At 57.6% G+C, this 23,315-nt stretch overlaps 1 protein-coding gene across 1 annotated transcript in view; it reads right to left on the bottom strand.

The window, feature by feature from the left end:
• Positions 1 to 23,315, bottom strand: part of PRDM16 (PR/SET domain 16) — a 262,764-nt gene that overhangs the window by 229,174 nt on the left and 10,275 nt on the right. Inside the window, exons 6-10 of the mRNA XM_058553864.1 lie at positions 17,857 to 17,988; positions 17,306 to 17,358; positions 16,307 to 16,393; positions 1,878 to 1,947; positions 996 to 1,345 (exon numbers count right to left, since the gene is read on the bottom strand). Coding sequence (XP_058409847.1) covers positions 996 to 1,345; positions 1,878 to 1,947; positions 16,307 to 16,393; positions 17,306 to 17,358; positions 17,857 to 17,988 — 692 coding nt within the window. The remainder of the gene's footprint in view (positions 1 to 995; positions 1,346 to 1,877; positions 1,948 to 16,306; positions 16,394 to 17,305; positions 17,359 to 17,856; positions 17,989 to 23,315) is intronic.

Genomic DNA, 23,315 nt, shown 5'->3' with positions numbered 1-23,315 from the left:
ACACAGAGTCCTCTTCCTTCCTTGGACCATTCGCCCTTTCTGGAGCTGACCTCCGTCCAGCACTGCTGGGCACTGTGAAGCACCCAGAAGGAATATGGGTTTGCATCTGCACTTTCCACCCGGGCAGGGTCCCTGCCAAAAACACCACCAGCAACTGGCTGTGTGGGGCCGGCAGAAAGGCCAGCACCAGCGGGGAGAGTGCTTTTGTGTGACTTGTGGTTCTCATGAGACCACCATGAAAGCCCCCCAAATTGGGGCCCAGTGTCCCTCATGGCCTGAGCAGGACTCCTCTGGAGGGAGGGACGCCTTTGGGGATATGAGCATCCCCTCCCCTAACAGGTTTCCCCCTTATGACCATACATGGGCTCCAGGACTGTCAAGCCAGGCCCAAATGGTTAGGGAAATCTAAACCACAAGATGTTCCTCTCTGGCAGGATGAGACTTACATTCCCGCTAGTCTGAGCAGTGGGGTCCCCTCTTGGGGAGCTGGCTGACACTGCGGGGTGGGTGGGAGGCCCTGGACATTGATGTGCACAGGCTGCCTGGGTCAGCACAGCCACCAGACATGTTCTACGAGCTGCCCTCGCTGCTCACCGAGGAGCTAGGCCCCCATCTGCAGCTTTCCCGGGAGTAGTGACTCCTGTTCTGGGACATTCCATTAATCTACGCTGTTCTGTCGAGATTGCAGCCTTAGCACCTAAGATCCAGACGGGAAGCACGGAGTGTTTTAAGACATGAGCTCATTAAAGACACATTTCCGGGAAGAGAGCAGGCGGGCCTGTGGGGGCTGACGGGCGCCCACGAGGACCTCTGGTGTTTTCCGAGTCGCGTCATGCAAGCTGCAGGGTAAAATAAGCCTGAGAAATGTGACATTCGAACGGCTCTCTCCGACCCAGCCTCCCGCCTCGGGCAGCGGCTGCTCAACATGGCTTTATAAATAGATGGAACACAAGATAAATGGCCATGATCAATCATGCTCACATGAGAATGCTCACCTCCCAGCCAAAGCCTGCCTCCTTCAACGCGGCCCGGGGCGCCACCATGTAAGGGCCAAACCTCTCCCCGATTTCCATCTTCTTCTTGGCCCAGATCCCCAGGCCGGCCCCTGGGATGGAGGACTCTCGGAGCTCAAAGTCTGGAGGGATGGGAATGTCCTCAGGAATGTAGACGGGGGCCTCGTACGGTGAGCCCTCCTTGGGGGTGAAGTCCTCGCTGGTGGGGAAGGGGGATGGCGGCCCCATGGGGATGGGAGACATGATGCTCTCCTCGGTCTCGTCCTCGGCACTCTCGCCAGCCAGCAGGTCCGGGTCAGGCTCAAACATATTATTTACAATGTCGCCGTCACCTGAAGGAAACAATGCAGTGTCAAGCTCTGTAGCACACCCTTCCCCAGTGCATGAGCCTCAGGGACCACTGGGACATGGGACTGAATAGGAGCCGAGGGTGCCAAGTGGCCCAGAAAACGCCCTGCCACCACCCCCTGCCCGGGAGACATCACCTTGGCTCCGTCCTGAGCAAAGCAGCCCTCGCTCCACGTTGGAGGTGCCCAGGGATGCAAGTCCACCAGCCTCCTTTAGGAACTGACGTTTAGAACCCCGCAGCACATAGTTCTCCCCGAGTCTCCCCGGCCCCATGCAGTGACCTGAGGACGCGTCTGCCTGTTCTGCTTTAGGAGAGCTGCCCTAGGAGCTGCCTGCGTGCCACAAGTTTGGGGACAGTGGGGGAAGCTGTCACACTGGCACCCAACCCAGGGCTGATGGTGAAATACTTGTCCTGGAATCGTTCTGGTTCACGTCAGTAGCCTTCGGGGACAGAGACATGTCCCAAGTTCTTGAGAGGACTTAGAATACAGGTTACTGTGAAATGTGCCCAGGCACCTGGGCCGCTCTGGGCAGCTCGGTGGGGCTGGCCAGGTGCTGGGGAGGGTTCCTGGAAGTTCCCGATGACCTGATGGTGGGTTAGGAGAGCGGCCTGCTGAGGTCATGAATATGGGACTCAGGGGCCTGAAGGTCACGGGACTGAACAAAAGGGTCCCCAGCTTGTCTGTCTTGTGCGGGCCTTTCTTTGGGGTCCATCCTAAGAGACAGTTGGTGCCAAGACAGTGCCACCTGGACACATGGCAGAGGGTGGCCTGAGGCCCCGAGGAGGTGATAAAACGTGGGCCGGGGGAGGGACAGCAAGAGCAAGGACAGTCAGGAAACAACTCCATTCTGCATATCCACCCAAAAGAATTGAAAACAGGGGCTCAGGCAGCTGACTGTTCACGGCAGCGTCACCCACAATCCCCCAAAGGTGGAGACAACCCGAGGGTCCTTCAACGGACGAACAGATAAACAAATCACGGTCAATCCACACAACAGAATATTATTCAGCCACAAAAAGGCATGAAGCACTGACACACGTACAACGCGGAGGAGCCTTGCAAACATTATGCTGAGTGAGAGAAGCCTGACATGAAAGGCCACATATCGTGTGACTCCATTTATACGAAACGTCCAGAACAGGCAAATCCATAGAGACAGAATTCACATCGGTGGTTGCTGGGGGGGAGCAGGGGGTGCAGAGTGATGGATTGATGGGCACGGGGCTGCTTTGGGGATGAAAATGTTCTGAAACTAGATAGAGGTGGTGGTTGCACAACATCGTGAATGTGCGAAATGCCACTGAATTGTACACTTCAAAACGGCTAATTTTTTTATGTGAACTTCACCTCAATTAAAAAAAAGTCAGAGAAGTGCAGGAGGACTGCGGTGGGGGGGCAGGAGGGGTGGGGGCTACGGCGGGGAGAACGGCTTGCTCCGCTGCTCAGAGCCTGCTGACCTCTGATCTTGATGTTTCCGCCTAAGTCCCTCCTTCTGCGCGGGTTGAAAACCTGTGAAAGTGACCCGAAAGCCACGGTCACTTGGGCCCTTGTCTCAAGGCCCCTCCCTGCTCCCTGACGTCGGCGGGTGAAATGGATGTCTCCAGGGAGACGGGAACTTTTAAGTAGAGAAAAACGACTTCAGATTCCTCATGCTGGTTGCAAACACATCAGCTGGAGAAGTAACAAAATGTTTTCTTTCAGAAGAAACCAAAGTCTTGAAAAAAAATCATGGGGATAACACTTATTTAATTTAGCAGCATTCACAGAAGTAATTATTATGTTTTAAGTGGCCAACGGTTCCTTTTTAATTGACTCGTGGGATCCTTTCAGAAACGTAACAACAGAACTGCGGCTGTTGTTCCCTCCACCCTTGAGATCTGAAGTTGTTTAGGTTTGAAAGAACACCCCCATAAACCTTCCCCGGACTGTGTGCGGCATAAAGGTAAATTAGAAGGGGGGTAATTAACATGCCACCTTATGATCTGGACCCAGCAACTGCGTGGAGCTCGCAAACAAAACCAGGTTGGAAGCCGCGGGGCCCCCCAATGCGCCTCCTTAACTCCTCCTGGCCGCGAGGCGACGCCTTCCAGGACAATTAAGAATTAGAGCGGCTATTTGTGTGAGCTCTGCTGGGGCAGAAAGTGGGGAAGTGTCCCCATCCCTGCATATTCATCTCTGGGCTCTTTTTTGGGTTCTTTTTTCTGTTTGAATTCTACTTCCCAAAACTCCTCACCTACTAGAGGAAAATCAACGCTTTCAAAGCATGTTTAATTTGCTGGCCGAGCAAACAGCTCAGGAGAGAAAGGTGGTGTTTCCTGCTGATTAAAGGAAGGCTGTGCATCGGCCGGGCATCCCACACCAGCGGTCACAGGGGTTAAGTGATTGCCCGAAGCCGCCAGGAAAACACAAGTCTTCGTTCTGCTGCCCTCACTGCTGGGGGATAGAGGGCTCCTCTTTCAGAACTGGATAAGACAAGGCCTCATAAGTGTACAGAAAACATTTGGAGAAAATGGGGAGCCGTGAGCAGCCCCCAAGGCCCTGGAGAAACAGAAAGCTGCTGGAGGCTGCAGGGCCGGCGGGGTGGGCGGAGCACAAATTGCCCAGCTCCCAGGGTCCCCGAGCAACCGGAGAGGCTAGATTGAAAGATCACCCTTTCTCAGCCCTGAGCTGCAGCCAGGATGCCCTCTGAGACAGCCGACCCCTCTGCCCCGCGCCAGCTGCACATTTTCAGGAGTGGGTGCATTTCCCCCGCCCCATCACCCAGGCCCCCATGACTGCCGGTGCACTTCCAGCCGGCGCTCTCCCGAAGGTCGGAATGCAGCACCAAGAACATGAGCTTTTTATGACTTCGGAAACACAGGCTGCGCAATAGTGTGTTATTTACTTGTCAGGAGACCTGAGGGCCTGTATTTGGCTTTTGTGGTAGTTTCAGGTAGAGGTTCGTGACTGAGTCTGTCATTCCTAAAAATTCTTTTGAGAGACCTACCAAAATAATAAAAGCAGGGAGAGTGGTGGGGAGAGGCGCAGGAGCGGCAGGAGGAGGGGAAAGAGCCCGGACGCCGGTGGGCCGAGCCACGGCCACGGAGATCAGGCCACCAGGCACCTGCTGCAGGTGCCGGGCCCCAGCCAGGTGGTGGTGCGCTTGGTGAACTTCATGCTGAAACCCCGTCTGGAGGTTTCTCACACACCGAAGTCCAGAAACCCAGCTGCCCCCCAGGTGGGGGACAGTACCGGCTGGGAACCCCTGTGTCCTTGGCCCCTACCCTGCCCCCCTTCCACCCTGAACCCTTAGTTTAGGGCTGGGTCTCTTCCAGCCTCACAGCAGGAGCCTTCTGCCCCTTTTCACCCAGATCGTAGCAAATAATCTCTGAAAGGAAGCCACCCCCACCGTCTCCCCAGAGAGCCCCATCTAGACCTCAAATCCATGGCCAGGATTTCAGGGTCTGGAGAGAGAGAGGAGGCCCCAAATTAAGACTGTTGTGCTCAACCAGCCACAGCGGAGGTCCCTCACGCGCTGCCCACCGCGAGGCTGGCGGCCCTGCCGTGGCCCAGTAAGTGGCGTACCGGGAGGGTGATTATTAGCGCTGTAAAGACCATGGGCCCCTTCCCTGGAGCCCCCGCTCCCGGCTGCTCGTTACCCAGCGGAATCCGGCAGATTTAAGCCTTGACCCGCGGCCGGGGCGTGCGGGAATTTCTCTGAGTCAATGTGTGGTTTGCTCTGGTTCCTCCTCTGTTGTGTGGCGGGTCTTTAAGGAGGAGCCATTAAACCCGCGAGCCCCGTCACCACCGCAGGAAAACTGCACCATGCGGAGGGCGGCAGGAGGAGAGCAGAGTGAGGCCTCCGGGGAGTGAGCGGGTGTGTGGGTGTGTTAGTGTGAACACGTGTGTGAGTGTGAGTGTGAAGGAGTGTGCATAACGGGAGGGACGGTCAGGGACCCTGAAAATACGTCCAAGGCAATCTCAGCCAGCCTCCTGCCTCCACACGGCCCTTTGGGTGGGGAGGACATCACTGCCCTCCTTCTGGAGACCCCCGAGAAGAAGGGAGAAAGAAAGCCCCTCTGACGGGCACCAGGCGCCCAACCCCCGGGGCCGCCTCATCCTTCCTTCTTCAAGCACCAGGCAGCGGGACAGTGCTCGGCTGCCCCCCATGACGGCAGAGAGGATTCCGCAGGGGCATCCCAATGCCACCCTGTGATGTCTTCATGAGGGACAGTTTAGAGCGCCAACAGGCCCTGTGGAGGGACTATGCAGAACTCGGCCCTGCCCGAACACCCTCTCCAGGGGCCAGCTCTCCCTCAGCACTGAGGAGGATTCTCCTTGGGCTCGCTGGCCTCCCGGGACACCTCTACTCTGCTACGAGAGGATTCTGCCCCTGGATCCAGCGTCTGGCCACCTGGTACATGGCCTGCCCAGCCCGAGGGCGTGTGCTCATGTGCAGAGGGTGGACTCTCACCCACCACTGGACACAGGGCCCTGGGTCCCCAAGCCTCCACTCTGGGCTGTGGCCCAGAGAGCTGCCGGCCAGGCCTCTGCAGGTCCACCCTGCCATGCCCCCAGCAGAGAAGGGCTCAGCCACACCAAAGCAGGTACCAGGTGCCAGCCGCTCCCGGCCACCTTTATGACCTTGCTCCTGGAAACAGTGGGGGCTGAAGAGGAGGATGAGGGAGACTTCCTGAATAGAGGAGCCAACTTCATATTTGGGGTGACATCAGGGCCAGGTGATGACCCTCCTCAGCAGATGAGCAGTTGTGGGGCGGGGAGCAGGGAAGCAGGTGGTTATAAGAGGAGCAGGTGAGGCATCCTGGGGAGGGCGCGGGGGGCGGCTCTGTATTCTGGCTGTGGTGGTGGATGCACAGACCTGCCCCGGTTAGTGGAGGTAAATGCTCACACAGGGCAAGTCCAACTTGCCTCTGAAGGAGATACATTGTATCAATATCCTAGACTGTATCCTTGTCAATCCTACACACTGTCAGCCTGGAAACCGACACAGGGCACCAGAATGTGTTATTTCTTACAACTGTGTGTGTAACTACAATTATTTCAGTTAAAATTTCAATTGAAAGAGCATCTACTTGGAAAAGCCACGGTTCTTCACTCCACCTGTGTACACGGAGATGTGTAGCGCCCTGGTTCTGATAGCTTACATGAGAACACATCGAATTATTCTCACCTGGCTGTGAGGGTGACAACTAGTGCTCCCGATAAACTTGAGAAACCCCAGGGAACCACCTGCTACGTATAGTAGCTCCTTGAAATTTCAGGTTTTAGGAAACCAAGCCCACAGTACTAGAGAGGAGAGGTGGGAAGCTCTAGGGGGTAATTTGCAGCAAATACTTTGTGTCTTCTTGTCATCAGTTAATTTCTTTATCAGGCAGACACAAAGGCACCTGGCACAGTGTGTACGCTAAACCCCCAGGGGAGGCCCTGTGCTGAGCAGGCTGGGGGCAGGGGGAGCAGGTGTGGACCTGCCGCAGCCTGGCCTCTGGTCCCCCTACCCTGAGTCCTGCAGAGTCCAGCTCATCCCTTAACTCTAGGGCTTCAGGCAGAAAGGTCATACCGATCACCTCAGACCTGGTAACCCCGTCATTTTCACCACCCTCCACGGACGGTGGTGCCAGGCAGGGCTGGGTGGGGGAGGCCAGTGAGGTGCCAGGGCCCGGTCCTGAGAGGGTGCGCCCCACAAATCTGCACCTTCCCCAACCCGGGCCTGGCACGGCGTTCGCACTCGGGAAGGCTCTGCTCTCCCTCATGGCATCTGCTAGACTCTCACAGACTGACCCATCGGGAGCCTATGACCCGACGGGATGTACGTCAGCCTGTTTCCAGGGATTAAGATGGATGTAACATCACATCTCTCTGAAGACTGGGTGTGGTTAGAATAACATGCTCTGATGGATTTGAAAATGTTAATTCCTAAAAACTCGTGTGATGCTGCTATTTCAGGTTGTGAGCGCTGACCCGCCTTCAAGGAGGTGGCTGAAAGGTGGCAGACACCAGCGGGGAGTGGGGACTAAAGGCAGTCACTTGCTCCATCCCAAATCTGGAGCTTTCCTGAGAGGCTCCTGGCTGGGCTCCTTGGACCTGAAATCCTGATGGAGGTCACCATGGGGCATCTTGGGAGGGAGCCTGAGGGGAGGGAGGGGCCAGCTGCAGCCCTGAGAGAGGCCAACACCCCAGGTGCAGACAAAGGAGTGTGGGCGGAGCCTCGCTGAGGCCTGTGGGAAATATGAAAGGAACCAGCGACACGTGCGTGTCCTGATCCCAGGTCGGTGCCCTGAAACTAGCTCTGGTCTGCCCGTCCTGGGGGACCCATAAGTGCTGGGAGGAGGGTGAGCACACACCTCCCTCTGGGCTGCCACATTCTCACTGGCGAGCTGCCTACTTTACAGATAGGGAAACAGAGGCCCAGGGAGGTGAGGTAGCTTGCCCACGGTCCCGCAGTGAGGGACAGAACAAGCTGGCCCCCACACCTCGAGCTGCCATGCTCCCTGCACCCAGGCACCCGTCCCAGCCCTGTCTTGGGGCTCCAGTGCCCAACTCCTGGCCCTGCCAGGCTGCCCTCATCCCAGGCAGAGCTGCCTTATTTGGGAGGGCAAGGGCCACACATCACCCACAGCCACGGGCAGGAACGCCAGTAGCAGGAGAGAGTGTGCTTCTCTGGTGGAAGCCGTCGGTCCACTTTCAAAACTGGGCCCAGCGGGTGAGCTTTGACCAGGCCAGATGTTGGCTCAAACGCCGGCATAGAGGCTCCTTCCCCACACACACTCACACGCACACGTACACTCACATGCACACCATTAGATGCCACCTCTCCTCCCTGAGGAAGAAACACCCCTTGATTCAAAGACAAAAGGAATGGGCCATCCTTTGGGGTAAAACCGCAAATGACTCCCTGTCTGGCTTTCTTTTCCAGTTAAGCTGTATTTCACCCTCATCACGTAGGTTTAGAGCAGAAGCAGATATGTCACACTTAAAAAGAGGGGAGAACGCCCTGAGGGGCTGACATGACAAGAGCTGGCCTGAGGCGGGGCAAGGCAGCTTGACCTGTGTACCTGGGTGCCCCCACAGCAGTGAGAGCCCATCTGGCGATCGTCTTGGGGTCTGTGGGTCAAGAGCAAATTGTTCTCACCTGATTGGATGCTGACCCTCGGGTGGGCACTACTGGCCCCCACAGAGGGGAGAAGAGATCATTGGAAGAGAGAGGAAAGGAGGGACCCCCGTGGCCCCCCATGAGCCAAGCTGCTCAGGAAAGGAACTTGGGAGCCTGCTGTTGTCCCCACATTGGTGGCTGCGCTAGACCCGGACCTGGGATTACTGACGGAGTTCCGACGGGGAGGCTGGTCTGCAGCCAACTCCACCCAGGCCTGTGAGGTCAGCTTGTCCACCCACGGCCTTCACCTACACCCTGCAGACCTGGAGGTGCATGGCCATGCTCAGTGAGGACACCAGGCTGACCACAGGCCTGCCCTGAGTGGCCGCCTGCTCCCTGGCAGCCACCTAAAGTCCACTCTGCACTACTCTGCAGCTGGCTCATGAGGCTTGAGGAACCCCCAAAGAGAAATAGTCAAGTCACCCCTCAGAAGCAAGTCCCTGAAAGGCCCCATCGCTTGCTCAGCCCTCAGAGCTGACGGAGCTGCCTCCTGTGTTCATCCTCAGAGGAGGACCCCTGCAGCCTGGCCTAGGCTGGCCCCTCCACTCATCACCCGGTGACGCTGGAAGCGGCTGGGCCCCAGAGCTGATGTCTTCTCTGCGTAAACTGGGACCAACACACCCTCCCTCGGAAGTGGCCATGATGCCCGAGGTGGGCCAGGCCCGAGCTGGGTGGGCCTCCCAGAGCTCCTGGCCACCCAGATCTCTCTCCAAGACCATGTTTGGGACTGAAAATTGATACAGACACCCTCCCCCGTCAGGGACACACCGAGTCAGTCAGGGCTGCTCTTGAACACTTCCAAGAGCCCTCAAAGTGGAGCGGCAGGCCCTCGGCCTGGAGCACTCCCCTGGCAATTCTGCACCCTGTGACCTCTGAACCCAGAGAATTCACGGCCGGATCTCTTGGAGGCGTGGTAGTTCTTGTGGGAGACCCACCGGCCTGCATGTTAAAGCCATAAACCCAGGTCAGACGGTGCCAGACACAAGGACACGGGGTCTGAGGTTGAGTGGACGCTTTTCCAGTCAAAGGAATCAGGTTAACATTCAATGAACTGAACTGGAAACTAACCTAAGGTATGGCCCCCTGTCTGAAGAAGCCCAGGTATATTTAGGAGACAATGGCTGACCCGAAACCTCACTGAAGACATGGCCATACTGTGTGTTATCCAGTTCTGGGTCAGGCCAAGGTGCCCAGGGAGCTCTGCACCCAGAGCCGGGCCCCAAGAGTGTCACCCTGAGCAGCAGGGACGGACAGTCCTCGCATCCACACGGCCCGCTGACATGGAAGCATGAGCAGGGTGGCGTCTCTGTGTGAGCATGCAGGTTCCTGGTGAGAAGCGTGCCGAGTGAGCGGGCTGGGCTGGGGAAGTTTTGGAAGCAGGGCTGACCCAGCCATGTGGGATATTTTGGGGACGTCTGCCCTTCCAGCTCAGGGGTTCTCGGCGTGGGGTCCCCGGACCGGCAGCATCAGCACCCACTGGGCACCTCTAGAGCTGCTCAGCCGGACATGGGGTGGGTGGGCAAGGCACTCTGTGCCCCAGCAAGCCCCCGAGAGTGAAAACCTCCACCATGGCTCCAGCGAGCCAGGGGGCAGCCCAAGTCAGAGGCGCCAACATGACAAAAGCGCGTCCTGGGGACACAGGGCTTAACATAAAGAGAGCTGAGTCTCCTTAAACGACCAGAAGATCACCCTGGAAATCCAGACCAGCACCACTCGCGTGCCCTGACCATGTCCAGTAAGTCTGCACACCTGCCATCTAGCAGGAGAAAACGCGGACAATCCCGCGCTTCCCGCAACCCTGTCTGGTCTCCAGGGGAAGGGAAATTGCGCCCCAGGTTATTTTCCACCGGAAGCACTAAAGGAAGACGTCTCTGTAGAGAAGCGCATCCCAGCAGAGCTGGTTCCAATCCCGGTTCACTCCTCTGCTCAGGCCCGGCCAGGCCGGGTAGAAACGTGGGCGGCCGTCAGCCCGCAAGCGGTGGCGGAAGGTTGACCCTGGACCTCAGAAGGACGGTGCCCCAGCTGCAGAACGGCCTCCAAAGGCATCACTCAGACCCCTGAGCTGCTCGTTTTTGTTAACAGAGTTTTTTTGGGTGAAAGGGGACCAAAGCTGCGACAGCATCTCCAAGTGTTCCTCCTTCCCCAGCATCCTGGCAGGAGTGGGGTCCCCAGAGCATCCAGGAACACTCGGTCATGTTTCCAGTAAAACCAGGCTTGGCCAGGCCTCTCAAATGTTTTCAGCTGAAGCCTCCCACACAGAGGCCACCAGACACAGCGGGGCCCATGTCTTCTGGAAGTGTCCTCCTCCCCAGGATCGGTGTGGGCCCCAGGCCTGAAGTCCCCACCCTATCAACCAACAGCAACGACCCCAGACCAAGGCCTCCCAGGAGAGGCTGGGCGAGCCTGCGGCAGCGCTCCCCACGGCCGACTCAAGGTTCTGCGCCTCGGGCAGTGTGACTCTCCACCAGCCCTCTCGAAAGTGGTCCTGAGAAGTTCCTCTTCCCTTCAATTTGGAAAAGGAATGTGGCGGTGGAGGGGAGGCGAAGTGGAGAACACACAAGGCCTCAGTCACAGCTCTGAGACTCTGGGGAGGCAGGCGCCTGGCTGGCCACCTGGCCGTTCAATTCTGGAACATCCACGAGTGACTTTGAAAGCAATCGGGTGACTGCAGACAGGCCTGGTTAACACTGACTTCTTGGTTCTGCTGGCCTGTAGGTGGCTGGGCAAAACCATGAGCACTAAGTCAACTTGCCCTTTGGGGTCTCTTGGGCTGCTGGGTGCTGACTGGGCCCACGGAGCACGCAGCCAGTGCTGCCGTTGCTCTAGCTCTCCCCACAGCCCCGTGAGGGAGGTAGAGTTGGTGATTCACCCATTTTGTACATCAGGGCAGGGAAGCTCTGGAATGAACAGCTTGCTCAAGGCCACACAGCTTGTCGGGGCCGAGCTGGGAACCCTTGAGACGGTCTTGATTCTAAATTTCTCAGACCTATGCTATAGGACCCCTGTGTTCTCACTGCAGTGAGAAAGCACCTGAAAAAGTGTCCTGGCATTTGTGATGGCCTTCCTCCTGTCCAGCAGAAGATACACAGGAAATGGGTGGACAAACTGATGGATGGGTAGGTGGATGGATGGATGAGTGGGTGGGTGGATGACTACATGGAAAGATAGATGGATGGGTGAGTGGATGAATAGATGGCTGAATGAATGGATGGGTATGTGAGTGGATGGAAATATGAGGGGGTGGATGGATGGACGGATGGATGCATGGAAAGATGAGTGAGTAGATGGATGGATAGGTGGATGGATGATTTCAGGGATGGATAGATGAATGTGTGGGATGGATGGGTGGATGGATGGATGGATGGGTGGATGAGAGGACAATTCTTATCAGGAAAGGTGGGAGGCCGGAAGCCTTACTCCTCACTCTTGACTTTCCTTCCCCAAGGATGAGCCCCATTAGCAGGATTCCCTGGCTCCCCTCCCCACTGACTCTGGTTAATCAGAGAGAATACCCAGGTTCACTTGACCCAGCCCCCACCCCTTAGCCTGGGGCCAGGTGTCGCCGCTGCTCCTTCAGGGCCACCCTCCCTCCACCACGTGGGGTGGCCCACCTGGTCCAGCAGTCTAGGGGTGGGGCAGGCACGTCTGTGATTCTGGGGCTCAACACAGGTCTGCCTGGCCCTCTCACTGTGCCCTCTGGAGAAGCAAAGAGGAGTTTGTTTCCCACCTTCTCACTCTCATCCTTCTCGAACTGAGCAGGGAGGAGTGCTGTGCACTGGGCCCCTCAGAGACCCCAAAGTCCCCCTCCCCCAGAGCCTACAGGTCTACAGGGGCTACTACAGTCACGAGGACCATCTCGCCTGCTGCTCGGTGGAGGGAGAGGACGGAGAGAGAAGCACACTCGGTCCAGCTGGGACAAAATGGGGAAATACGGTTCTTTATTGCTAACCAAGGATTCCAGGTGGCTACATTTCTGTCAAGTGCAACCAGACGAGGAGAAGCCCCCCCTTCCACAGACGGGCTCTTGGTTCTGCAGAGGTGCGTCCTGCAGACCCGCTTCTGGAAACCATTTGCTAGAAAGGGACACGGGAACTGACGGGTTCAGTATTGCAATTGTTCAAACGTGGCAAGTTCCCCCCAGCCCGGGACTGGGGCTTGAAGGCAAGAACATAGCAGTCATGACTCCAGGAACGCCCCGCTGGGAGCCGCTGCCGCCCAGGGTCCCCCTCCTGCCCAGCTGCCCAGGCCCCAGCCGCCGCGGGCACCGCGCTCATTGGCATTCCGCTCGCCAAGCAGCCACTGAGCTTCTGAGCCCGGAACGGAGCTCGGCTGTTATTAACATAGCAGATTAATAGCACTGAGAAAAGACATTCCTGCAACATGCTAAATATTAATAATAACCAATTGCCGTTTATATTGCCAAACCCATGCCTGGGACCTTGCCCCCAGGGACTGGGGGTGATGGGCCCCAGCTGCAGGGATGATGGAGCTGAACTGTCGTTAGGCCTGGGAGACCCTGGGAAGGCGCAGGCCGGCGCTGGCCTCGGGTCCCACTCCCTACCTGTCCCAGCCACTCTTGCAAGGAGCCGAGGTATGGAACCTCCAGACAGAGAGGCGGGGCTTCCCTCCTCTTCTCCCTGATCCCAATGAGATGGCAACCACCTGACCTGGCCACTGTCACACGCATGTGCTTCTTTTGTCTCAAACACGGAGCTGGCAGTGGCAGATCCAGGCCTTCTGACTCCGTGGAGTGCTCCACTGGCCGCCACTGCCTCCTGTCACCCAGGATGTCGCCAGCATGGCTGGTGCAGCCTGCAAGACTGTGATGAGTCAAACTGTGTCCCCCAAAAAGATATGTCGATGACCTAACCCCTGGCACCTGTGAATGCGACTGATTTGGAAATAGGGTCTTTGCAGATGTAATCAAGTTAAGACGAGGGCATTAGGGTGGGACCTAATGCAGTATGACTGTGTCCTTATAAAGAGAAGAGACAGAGACACAGGGAGACACAAGGGGAAAGACGGCCATGTGACGATGGAGGCAGAGATTAGAGTGATGTGTCTATAAACCGGGCAGGCCTGGGGCCACCTGAAGCTGGAAGGGGCAGGAAGGATCTTCCCCGGGGGCTTCACAGGGAGCAGGCCCTGCCCACATCTTGACTCAGACTTCTGGCCTCCAGATCCTGAGAGAGTAAACGTCTGCTGCTTTAAGCCCCCCAGTTTACCGTCCCGAGCTATAGCAGTACAGCCCAGGGAGCAAACACAGAGAGCCAGGCTGGAGCGCCCTGCGCAGCCACGGAACGTGGCCCGGGGGCCGCCATCAGCCCTCGCAGGGCCCCCGCCAGGAGCTACTGCCTGCTCTCTGTTCTGACCTGCCCACAGCGCTGAGAAGTGGGTAGCACTCTATCCGTGTTGCAGATGCAGAGACTGACACGCGAAGAGGACAAAGGGCCCCCGCGAGCACCTTTCCTGGGAGTGGAGCCTGAGCAGCAGCCCCTCAGAGCCTGGGACGCCGGAGGTCCTGTGAACGAGGCTCCCAGTTGCTAGCTGGCCGCTGCCAAAGCTCAGGCTACTCAAGGTCGGCTTCACCTCCCCAGGGGCCAGCCCCAGGCTCCGAGCACCGCGTGAATCCAGCAGGGAACCCAGGAGCTGCTCTGCCCTCCCCGCCCCCTCCACACATGTGAGGCAGGCTGGTGGGCCCTGGGCGTCCTTCACAGGCCACCACCACGTCCCCCTGGGGTCCCTCTGCCTCCTCAGCTCCCACCCCCAGCCCGCCCCGCTGCCGAAGGGCTACCTGCCCCGACGGGGCTCCAGGAGCCCGCTGCCCACGGACACTCCTCCCCAGCCCCTGGGTCCCCCGTCCAGCCGAGCTGACACAGGGCCTCAGGGCCCTCTGACCGGCAGCCCAGACCACCTGGTCCCTACTTAAAGCCGTTATTCTAAGACGATTATTTATCCGCGATGCTCCGGGGACGCGTGTTCCTATTTCAAGCTCCGCATCCCCATTTCCTCGCTGCCTCCATCGCCCCGGGCAGGCGCTGAATGGCCTGCGATGCCACTGTAATTTTTATCAAGGCTTGTTCCTGGTAAAAGCCTCTTTGTTTCAGAGATGTGATCTGGCCTTTTTTCTTCCTCTCTTTGTTCCTTGGTTAACACACCACTTCCCCGAGCCCTGGGGACAGTGAAGGAGCCCACGGATTGCTCAAATCTCGCTGTTTTTCTTCTCAATCACAGCCGACTCTCCCTGGCCCCGTGCTAAGCACCACGTGTGCTGGCAGCCCGAGCGGGGGGTGTCCCCGGACACTTCACCTCTCGTGTTGTTAATGCGCCAGAGGGGGCCCCGGCCCCCAAGACCCCTCAAATATCAAGGGAGGTTGGCTCCAGACAGCAGCTCGTAACCTCACATCCGGCAACACCACAGTGTGCTTCTTTTCAAATTGTGGTAAAATACACATAACATAAAACTTACCATCTGAACCATTTTTAAGTGTCCAGCTCAGTGGCATCAAGCACATTCCCATTGCTGTGCAACCATCACCACCCTCCGTCTCCAGAACGTGCTCATCCTCCCAATCTGAAAATCTGTGCCCGTTAAACACTAACTTCCCCCCGCCCCCCGTCCAGCCCCTGGCACCCACCGTTCTACTTTCTGTCTCTGTGAATTTGACTCCTCTAGGGGCATATGAGTGGAATCGTCCTTTTGTGGCTGGCTTATCTCACTGAGCATAATGTCCTCAAGGTCCATCCATGTCGTAGCAGGTGTCAGAATCTCCTTCCTTTTTATGGCTGAATAATACTCCACCGTGTGTATGGACCACATTTTGCTTATCCATTCATCTGTCAAGACACTTGGGTTGCTTCCACTTTTTGGTTATTGTGGATCACAGCTGTGCAGAGACCTGTTGGGGTCCACAGCGTGCTTTTAGGCTATTATCCCAAAGTGAAACTAGGTTCCTGTCATGAGCATCTCCGTCCAGATCCTGGGGTCTCCCTCTTACCATCCCAGCTGATTCTCGGGCCCTATAAGCATGAGCAGGCTCTCCTTCCAGCTTGCCCACAAATGCCCTCTGGACCTCAGTCCCCCACTCTGTAAGAGGGGTACATCCAACCCGTTGGGAGGTTCAGAGCATCGATGCTCCTGGCATGTGGGGACGCTGTTCCCGGCACTGCCATGGCACGATCATCAGGCGGCCTGCACACCAACTGCGGGCTACACTAGTGGTCAGCAGGGCCCAGGCACCACAGAGACTCTGTCGTCATCGAGCATCCCTTGGTACCCCGCAGTGCCCATGTGCACTCCTCGAACACCGGGACCCCATTCTCCTGGAGGGGAGCGCCCATTAGATGGAGGCAGAGGGCCCTGGAGGATCCCCAGGGAACAGGACGTTACTCCCCGGGGCTGGGGGCAGCTGCGGATTTTGGATTTTGAGAGGCCCTCAACCAAGCTGGGCTTTGGGAGGCTGTGCTGGTGGCAGGACCTGGTGACCGCAGAGACGGGGGATGCCTCCTTCTCCGGAAGGTCCTCAGGTTCCTCTCATGCCCAGCCAGGTTTGCTGAGGCTGCAAGGCCCGAGGGCACTGTGGAGTCCTGGATCCTTCCAGGTGGAGGAAGGGAAGCAGGAACCCAGAAGGGAGTCGGCTTGCTCAGGCTGCAGAGGGCAGGAGCTGGTTCAGCATGTGGCCAGGATGGGTGTGGGGCAGGGACTCCCTCAACACCCACAAACACAGAGTTTCTGCAAACTCAGAAGCCTTAAATGGGGTGCCGAGGGGATGGGCCAAGGTGGGGATGGTCACCTGTCCCAAGACAGCCATGCCTGCTTGCTGCAGGCCGCCAGAGTACAGGGGGTTTGGGGACGTGAGACCGAGGTCCCGCAGGAGGCTCTGAATGGGGGGCCCCAGGAGCTGCCTGTCAGGGGCAAAATGTCCCAGGGACGAAATATGCTCAGCTGGGCTGGCGGAGCAAAGAGGATGCGTGTGGCGGTTTCTGGCTCCGCTTTGCCCTCCCCCTCTGTCTGGGCAGCACCGCGGAGGAGGAACGGGTTAACGCCGAGCAAACACCCCCGACAACCGCCACCGAACTATTTATAGACATATTTATCTCTTCAGTTCCTACCGACCGGGCTTGTGGCTGCCATTCACAGGCCGGAGCAAGTCACGCTACGAGTAAACAAATGTTGCTCCGAAATAAAAATCGCAAGAGAGAGAAAGCAGCCCCGGAGTGCCTGCCCCTCCCCCTGGAAGGCCCTGGCTCCCTGGGGGAACTGGGGCCCCTGCCCAGGCTTCTCTTGGGGGCTGCAGGCAGGGAGGGCCCAGGCCCTGGGTAGGGTGGGCAGGGGGAGGAGAAATGGTCCTGCTTAGAGACACCTTCAGCCAGAGGTCTAGGAGGTAAGGCCTTTCCTCCTGGGCTTCTGCCCTGCAACCTCCGTTGTGCTCCTGACAGCTCTGGCTGCTCAGAATGAGAATAGGGCCTTAGCACTGGGAGCTGCTGTGTCCATTTGCCTCCAGCCCTAGAGATGGGGTGGCTGGTGGCGTCTTGTTGCTGGAAGTGGGCGAGCGTCCTCCACCCCACTTCCCTCTCCCTCTAGGCCGGCTGACTCCCTGCCCTGCCCTGACCCCCACCAAACCAGGGGTGGGGAGTTGCACAGGCTGAGCCCCTTGGTAGCATGACATCCCCATCCCTGTGCAGCCAGGAATGGGGACTCAGGGCTACCCAGTGCCCCACCAGGAAGTGCCTTCTTGTGTCTAAGCTCTTGGGAGGCCAAAAAGATTCTCCCCACTGCACTGCCAAGGCACCTGCTCCCAGCTCCCTCTGTTCTCCTCCTTGAGGTTGCCCAGACGGTAATAGGCTGCAGACAGGAGGGACAGAGATCAGCGGGGGTGGCCCTAGTCCCCTCGGCCAGAGAGCCAGGGACTGCAGCAGCCCCTCCCTGGCAGCTCACCCCCTGCAGACGTGGAGGCGCTGCCCACTGCCCCCCACCCCAGAGCAGCCTCCAGCTTTGGCCACCACCAGCCCGATGCCCATTCCAGCCCTCTGGCCGCCTTAATAAAGACGTTTATAGTTTTAACCGTCAAATAAAGTGGTTGACTCCGCCACGTTCGTCCCCCTGCTCAGCCGCTCTGCAGCTTCATTTAGCAGGCCAGTGGTGAGAAAAAAAAAGAAAGGAAGAAAAAAAATTCATTAATTTTTATTAACAGGGAGAGCCATTTGTTCCCTGTGACAATATTTGACTTGTCGAAATGATTTTCACCTCTGCCATGAGGTGGGCGCTCCCCACATACATCACCCGATTACTCGGAGCGCGCCGGCCGCAGTCATTAGGCAGTGAATTAACGACAATCCCCACCACTATTAATCACGCTGACAAAGGCGCGAGCTTGCTGCTGACCCGAGCGCGGCCGCCGGACCCGCAGCCAGAGGAGAGGCCTGCGCAGCTCTGGAGGCGCCAGGGCTGGAGCAGGCACCGGTCCTTTCCGTCCTGTCCCCCAGGATCCCGATGCCGGCCAGAGGGGGCCCCGGGTGGGCAGGTGGGGCAGGGGCCATCCTGAGTTTCTTCCCCAATTATTCGCATCACTCCGTCACTCTCCTTGTCAAGATGGCGACCAACACGGATGTGCCCGCCAGGAGGTTCACGCCAATAACCTTACTTGTTCCCCAAGACACGCCCTGGGAGCGAGACCTGTGATTACTCCCACTTTGTGGATCAGGAAACTGAGGCACGGAGAAGCCAGGACCTGCCTGGCCAGGGGCCAGGATCTGGGTCTCTCAGATCTGGGTCTCTCTCTGCTCCTGGCTCTGGCCCCATGCAAACATCTCCCCGACCCCAATGCCCCCACAAAGCTGCCACGGGGTTGGCCTCAGTTAGGTTAATGGGGTGTTCCCTTTGGTTCATGATGAGCTTTGCAAGAATATTTTCTAGGGCCAGCCTGGTGGTGTAGCGGTTAACTTCGAGCGCTCCGCATCGGTGGCCCAGGGTTCGCAGGTTTGGATCCTGGGCACAGACCTACTCACCACTCATCAAGCCATGCTGTGGCAGCATCACATATAAAATAGAGGAAGATGGGCACAGATGTTAGCCCAGGGCCAGTCTTCCTCAGCAAAAAGGAGAGTATTGGCAACGGATGTTGGCTCAGGGCTAGTTTTCATCACAAAAAAAAAAAAAAAGAATCTTTTCTCACTGACATATTCAGGATGGCGGGGCTCAATTGGGCAGATCTTGGAAATCTGATTTTCATGAAGTTTACTTTCCCCTGAGGTCACACACCGTGGCTTTGCTGATAAGGATGAGCAGAACATTCTCTCACGTAGTACACGAGCTGGCCCCACTTAGCATTAGGGACAAGTGAGGCTCAGAGAGAACAGGCCCCAGGAACGGGCACATGCTTGCCACAGGTCCCCCATCAGCTGGACATCGCAGACCCACGCTGGGAGTTCCGTCCTAGAAGAACAGCTCACCACTTGCGACTGCAGACCCATAGGCAGCAGCCTCCCATTCCCCTGAAACGGTCCCATTCCAGGCCTTTGAACCCGAGGGCTCAGCCACCGGGAGGGGGACGAGCAGAGGGTGCGTGCAGCACCCCCGGGCTGAGTTGGCTGGACGACATACCTGCTCACGGAGCTTCCTGAGCCAGGGCTTCTCCTCTGTGGAGGGGCACCAGGGCCCACCTGTCAGGTCCTTGTGGGGCCAGTGACGTGATATGTGCAGAGCACTTGACGCAGGCCGGGCAGGTGGCAGGTGGCCCAGTAAACACCGGCCCCACTCCTCAGCCCCACTCCCTGCTCATTCCCTGACACCACTTTAACCATTTTTTCCCACATTAATCCAATTAATCATCGCTACATTTTAAACCAATTTCTTCCCATTAACCCGGTCGTCAGATCTGTATTTCAGTCTGGCCAAACCAGAGTTTGAAAGCCCGAGGGTGGGGGTGGGGGTGGGAGTCGGGGAGTGAATAACTCCCCACCCATTTGTCTTCCTTCTCCGGACTTCTCATTTTTTATGCCTCAGCAAATTTCCTAATTTTCCTCATTAGCGACTGATTTACAAGTCTCAACAATCTTTCCACCTGTTCCTTTCATCGTGGTTGTTTCGAGATTGGAAAGAGCCACTTGCTCACTGGTGTGGTGCTGGCGCCATGTTTCCCCGCGAACGGGGTGGGGGGTTGGCAGAGGCGGTTCCCCGGAGGCGGGAACCAGCCGTGAGAGGTGGCACCGTCCACCAGGGTTCACGATGTGCTGCCCCCGAGCATTCATGTGACCCCTTTGGTGACAAGCACCCTGACCGACCTCCTTCTGCCTGCAGCCCCTGCCCCCAGGGCTGTCCCTAAACCTGATCGCCCACATAGGGCCACGGCCTGAATCCACATCCCGGGGCCTGAACTCCCCGAGCACTGGGAGCCTCCAGTCCTGCCGCCTGACAATTGGCGGGCTGGCTCTAGATGAGATGGTTTTCAGAATTTCCTCTCTCCTGAAGGGCGACTGGAGGCTCCTCACGCAGGCTGGAGGCCCGGGGGGGACACAAGCCTTCGCCCTGGGCTCTCAGCGAGAGCCTCCTCCTCCTCCTCCTTTTCCTCTTGATGATATCCTTGGAACATCACCTTCTCAAGCTCGCTGCTGGTAGTAGTAATAGTGCAGTGTAGACTGGCACCGACTGAGCCCTCACTACATGCTATCAGCTCGCTGTGAAACCCTGGGGGTTCTTCCAAGTGGGAGGAGGGGAAAGGTAGGTCGAGCAGTGGTTTAGAGGAGAGCGTTCAACCTTATTCTACCACGTCCGGCTGTGTGTACTTGTTAGCCCTTGACCACAAGTGCCATGTGGTCTCTGGGTCTAGTGGCAGCGTCTATACAGCAGGGTAACAATAGCGCCCGCTTCACAGGGCCGCCAGGAGGATGAAATGAGCTAACACTGTGGGGGGCTTCTAAGCACACCCAGCACATAGCACCAAAAACTGCTGGCCTGGTGATTGTCCCACTTCACAGACGAGACCTGAGATCAGAGAGGCCAAGAACCTGCCCTGGGCACAACTCCTACGTCTATCCACCTCCTGCCGGGCTCGGCCTTTCTCTCCCAACCTTCTGAGCACGTTCAGGGCACAGTGCTGGGCGCTGGGTTCAACCCCGGGACACAAGGAGGCTCTGGCCAGTGCCTGCCAGGGGCAAGGCCGCCGGTTTCTGGCGATGCACGGGGGGCTTCCAAAACATGAGCTCTTTCTCTTTTAAGGAGAAGGGCACAGGCCACCGGTGAAATGCTCCTGGGCTGTATCCCCCCAAAGGCCCCATTTAACAGGAGCCCAAACCAAGTGGGCTTACAGAGGCAGCTGGGTGCCTGGCGGTGCATTTGAACAGGGCCGCTGTGGGCCTGGGGGAACTCATTCTCCTTTTAGAATCATCCACAGGCCTTCTTATAACACTTCAGAGGGTGTCCACCAGGGTCAGACACCTGGCCCATCACACCTGGTGGGCCCCCTGGAGGCCCCTGCAGAGTCTCCGCCATGTTCTGTCTGCGGGAGAGCCACAGCCCGGCTTCTCAGCGGGGCTCTGCAGGAGCTGTTTCTCGTTACTTGCTTGGATCAATTTGATTTTCTCTGCTAAGTGGAAGGCTGTGGAAAAGCTGGGTTTGGAAATCCATGATTTCCTGGCAGTTAATGAATTTCAGCCAAACGGAAAGCAAGGTGAGGTTGCAGTGTAGCACTCAGATCCAGACACAGGAAGGACCAGGGGCTAAGAGGGGGCTCCATCCGCCATTCCGGCCCCCCTTGCACGCCCACGGAAGCCCCTTCCCAAGGTGCTGCTCAACTTGCATTTTGCTGAGCTTTCAACAACATGCATGGTCCAGCCACAGGGAAAGGACGGGTCCACATTCTTGAGCCCAGGTGAGCCTGATACCTGAGTCCAGGTGAGGCCCATCCCCAAGTCCAGGTGAGCCCCATCCCGAAGCCCAGGTGAGCCCCATCCCTGAGCCCAGGTGAGCCCCATCCCTGAGTCCAGGTGAGCCCCCATCCCTGAGTCAGGTAAGCCCCATCCCCAAGTCCAGGTGAACTCCATTCCCTGAAGCAGGTGAGCCCCCATCCCTGAGTCTGAGTCCAGGTGAACCCCTAGGCTAGGTGAGCCCTATGCCTAAGTTTCAATGAGCCCCATCCCCAAGCCCAGATGAGCCCCATCCCTGAGTCCAGGTAAGCCCTCATCCCCAAACCCAGGTGAGCCCCCATCCCTGAGCCCAGGTGACCCCCATCTCTGAGTCTAGGTGAACGCCCATCCCTGAGTCCAGGTGAGACCCATCCCTTAACCCAGATGGGCCCTCATTCCTGAGCCCAGGTGAGCCCCCATCACCAAGTCCAAGTGAGCCCCATCCCTGAGTCCAGGTGAACGCTCATCCCCAAACCCAGGTGAACCCCCATCCTTGAGTCCAGGTGGGTGCTCACTCCAGGAGACTGCCTGCCTGTGAGACAAGTCCCCTCTAGGAAGGGCTCAGCAAAGCGGGGGCCCTGGAGCTTCTGCCATTGACCCCAACAGGCCTCGAGCCACGTCTGAGCATTTCCTCATGGGCTGGGCCACCTGGCACAGAGGCACAAACTCTTCCCCGCGGTGTCACAGACATAAGGGCCAATCGAATAACCAAAGATGACTGAACATGGGGGTGGTGGGGGCCTCTGGAGAGATGCTGCTCTGCACGGCTGGGGAACAGGCACACGCACATGGCCCAAAATATGGGGGGGTGGCTAGGAGCAGGGCCCACTGGGCTCCCCGAGATGGCAGATGTCCAGGCGGCAGTCTGTGCCCCACCCACTCCCCCAGCTGGGCGGCCCATTGGAAGGTGAAGGCATGCCCCAGAGCTCTGCAGGTGAAGCCCCACACCCCCGTTTCCCAGGGGGAAGTTGGGAAGCCCCCCAACACGGCCCCTCCCGTGGAATTGCTTCCCATGCTGGTGTCTTATCCTGTCAACACGGCAAGGCCTGTGCCAGGTGCCACTGAAACACTGCCACGACCTCATTTCTCTCGCGGGTCACCTTGCTCACCCACGCCCCTTTCAGGCTACCCGCCTGCCACCTGCACTTAGCTAGCAATTCCTCACGCTTCAAACCATCCTTTCCAGACACACTTAGCCGGCTACACAGCGGAAAAGTTTTCTGTCTGATCAGCAGATTGCTTACGGGATTGCGTGTTGGCTAAAGGGAGACCAGGTGCGGGTTTCTAATTTTGAGAGTGAAGCCCTTCTCCCTCAGCAAAGCGGCCACGGCTTCGATGCCCTCACCCGTGAGCCCCGACGGCCGCGTGCGCAAAAATCATTCCCGGAAGCTGTCGGCCCAACCTCGCCAGCTGACATTGATCATGTTTCTAAAAATTAGAAACAAGGAAGCGAAATCGTTCCATTTAAAGAACCCTGTCTTCTCGAATTGGCTGTCACACTGTCCGCCAACCCTAGGACAACCTAAAATTATTGTAAATCACCTTTCAAACCTCAGAAAACCTCGAAAACAGAATGGTCTCCTGTGTTTATCACACATTATACTTAAGCTGTTGGCCGGCCATCTGAGTGGCACAGAGTTCCCCGGGGCAGAGGCCTCTGGGGTCTGCAAAAGACGCAGGTTTCAGGGTACAGTGGGCGAGCGCCCCAACCACAGTGATTTTCACCCACAATTGTTTCAGAGGGGATGGCGAGGTAGCTAGACAGAGGGCAGGGAGGGTGTCCAGGCACCCACAGCACCCAGGTGCAGGGCCAAGGACTGGGAGGGCAGACCTCCCCCAGAGGTGCCAGGGAAAGATGGTGCCATGCGGGATGAAGTCAGGTACCTATCTATTGTTGTA

The sequence above is a fragment of the Diceros bicornis genome, chromosome 13 (genome assembly GCF_020826845.1).
Source record: "Diceros bicornis minor isolate mBicDic1 chromosome 13, mDicBic1.mat.cur, whole genome shotgun sequence".
NCBI classification, from domain to species: domain Eukaryota; kingdom Metazoa; phylum Chordata; class Mammalia; order Perissodactyla; family Rhinocerotidae; genus Diceros; species Diceros bicornis.
This window is presented reverse-complemented; position numbering and strand designations above follow the sequence as displayed.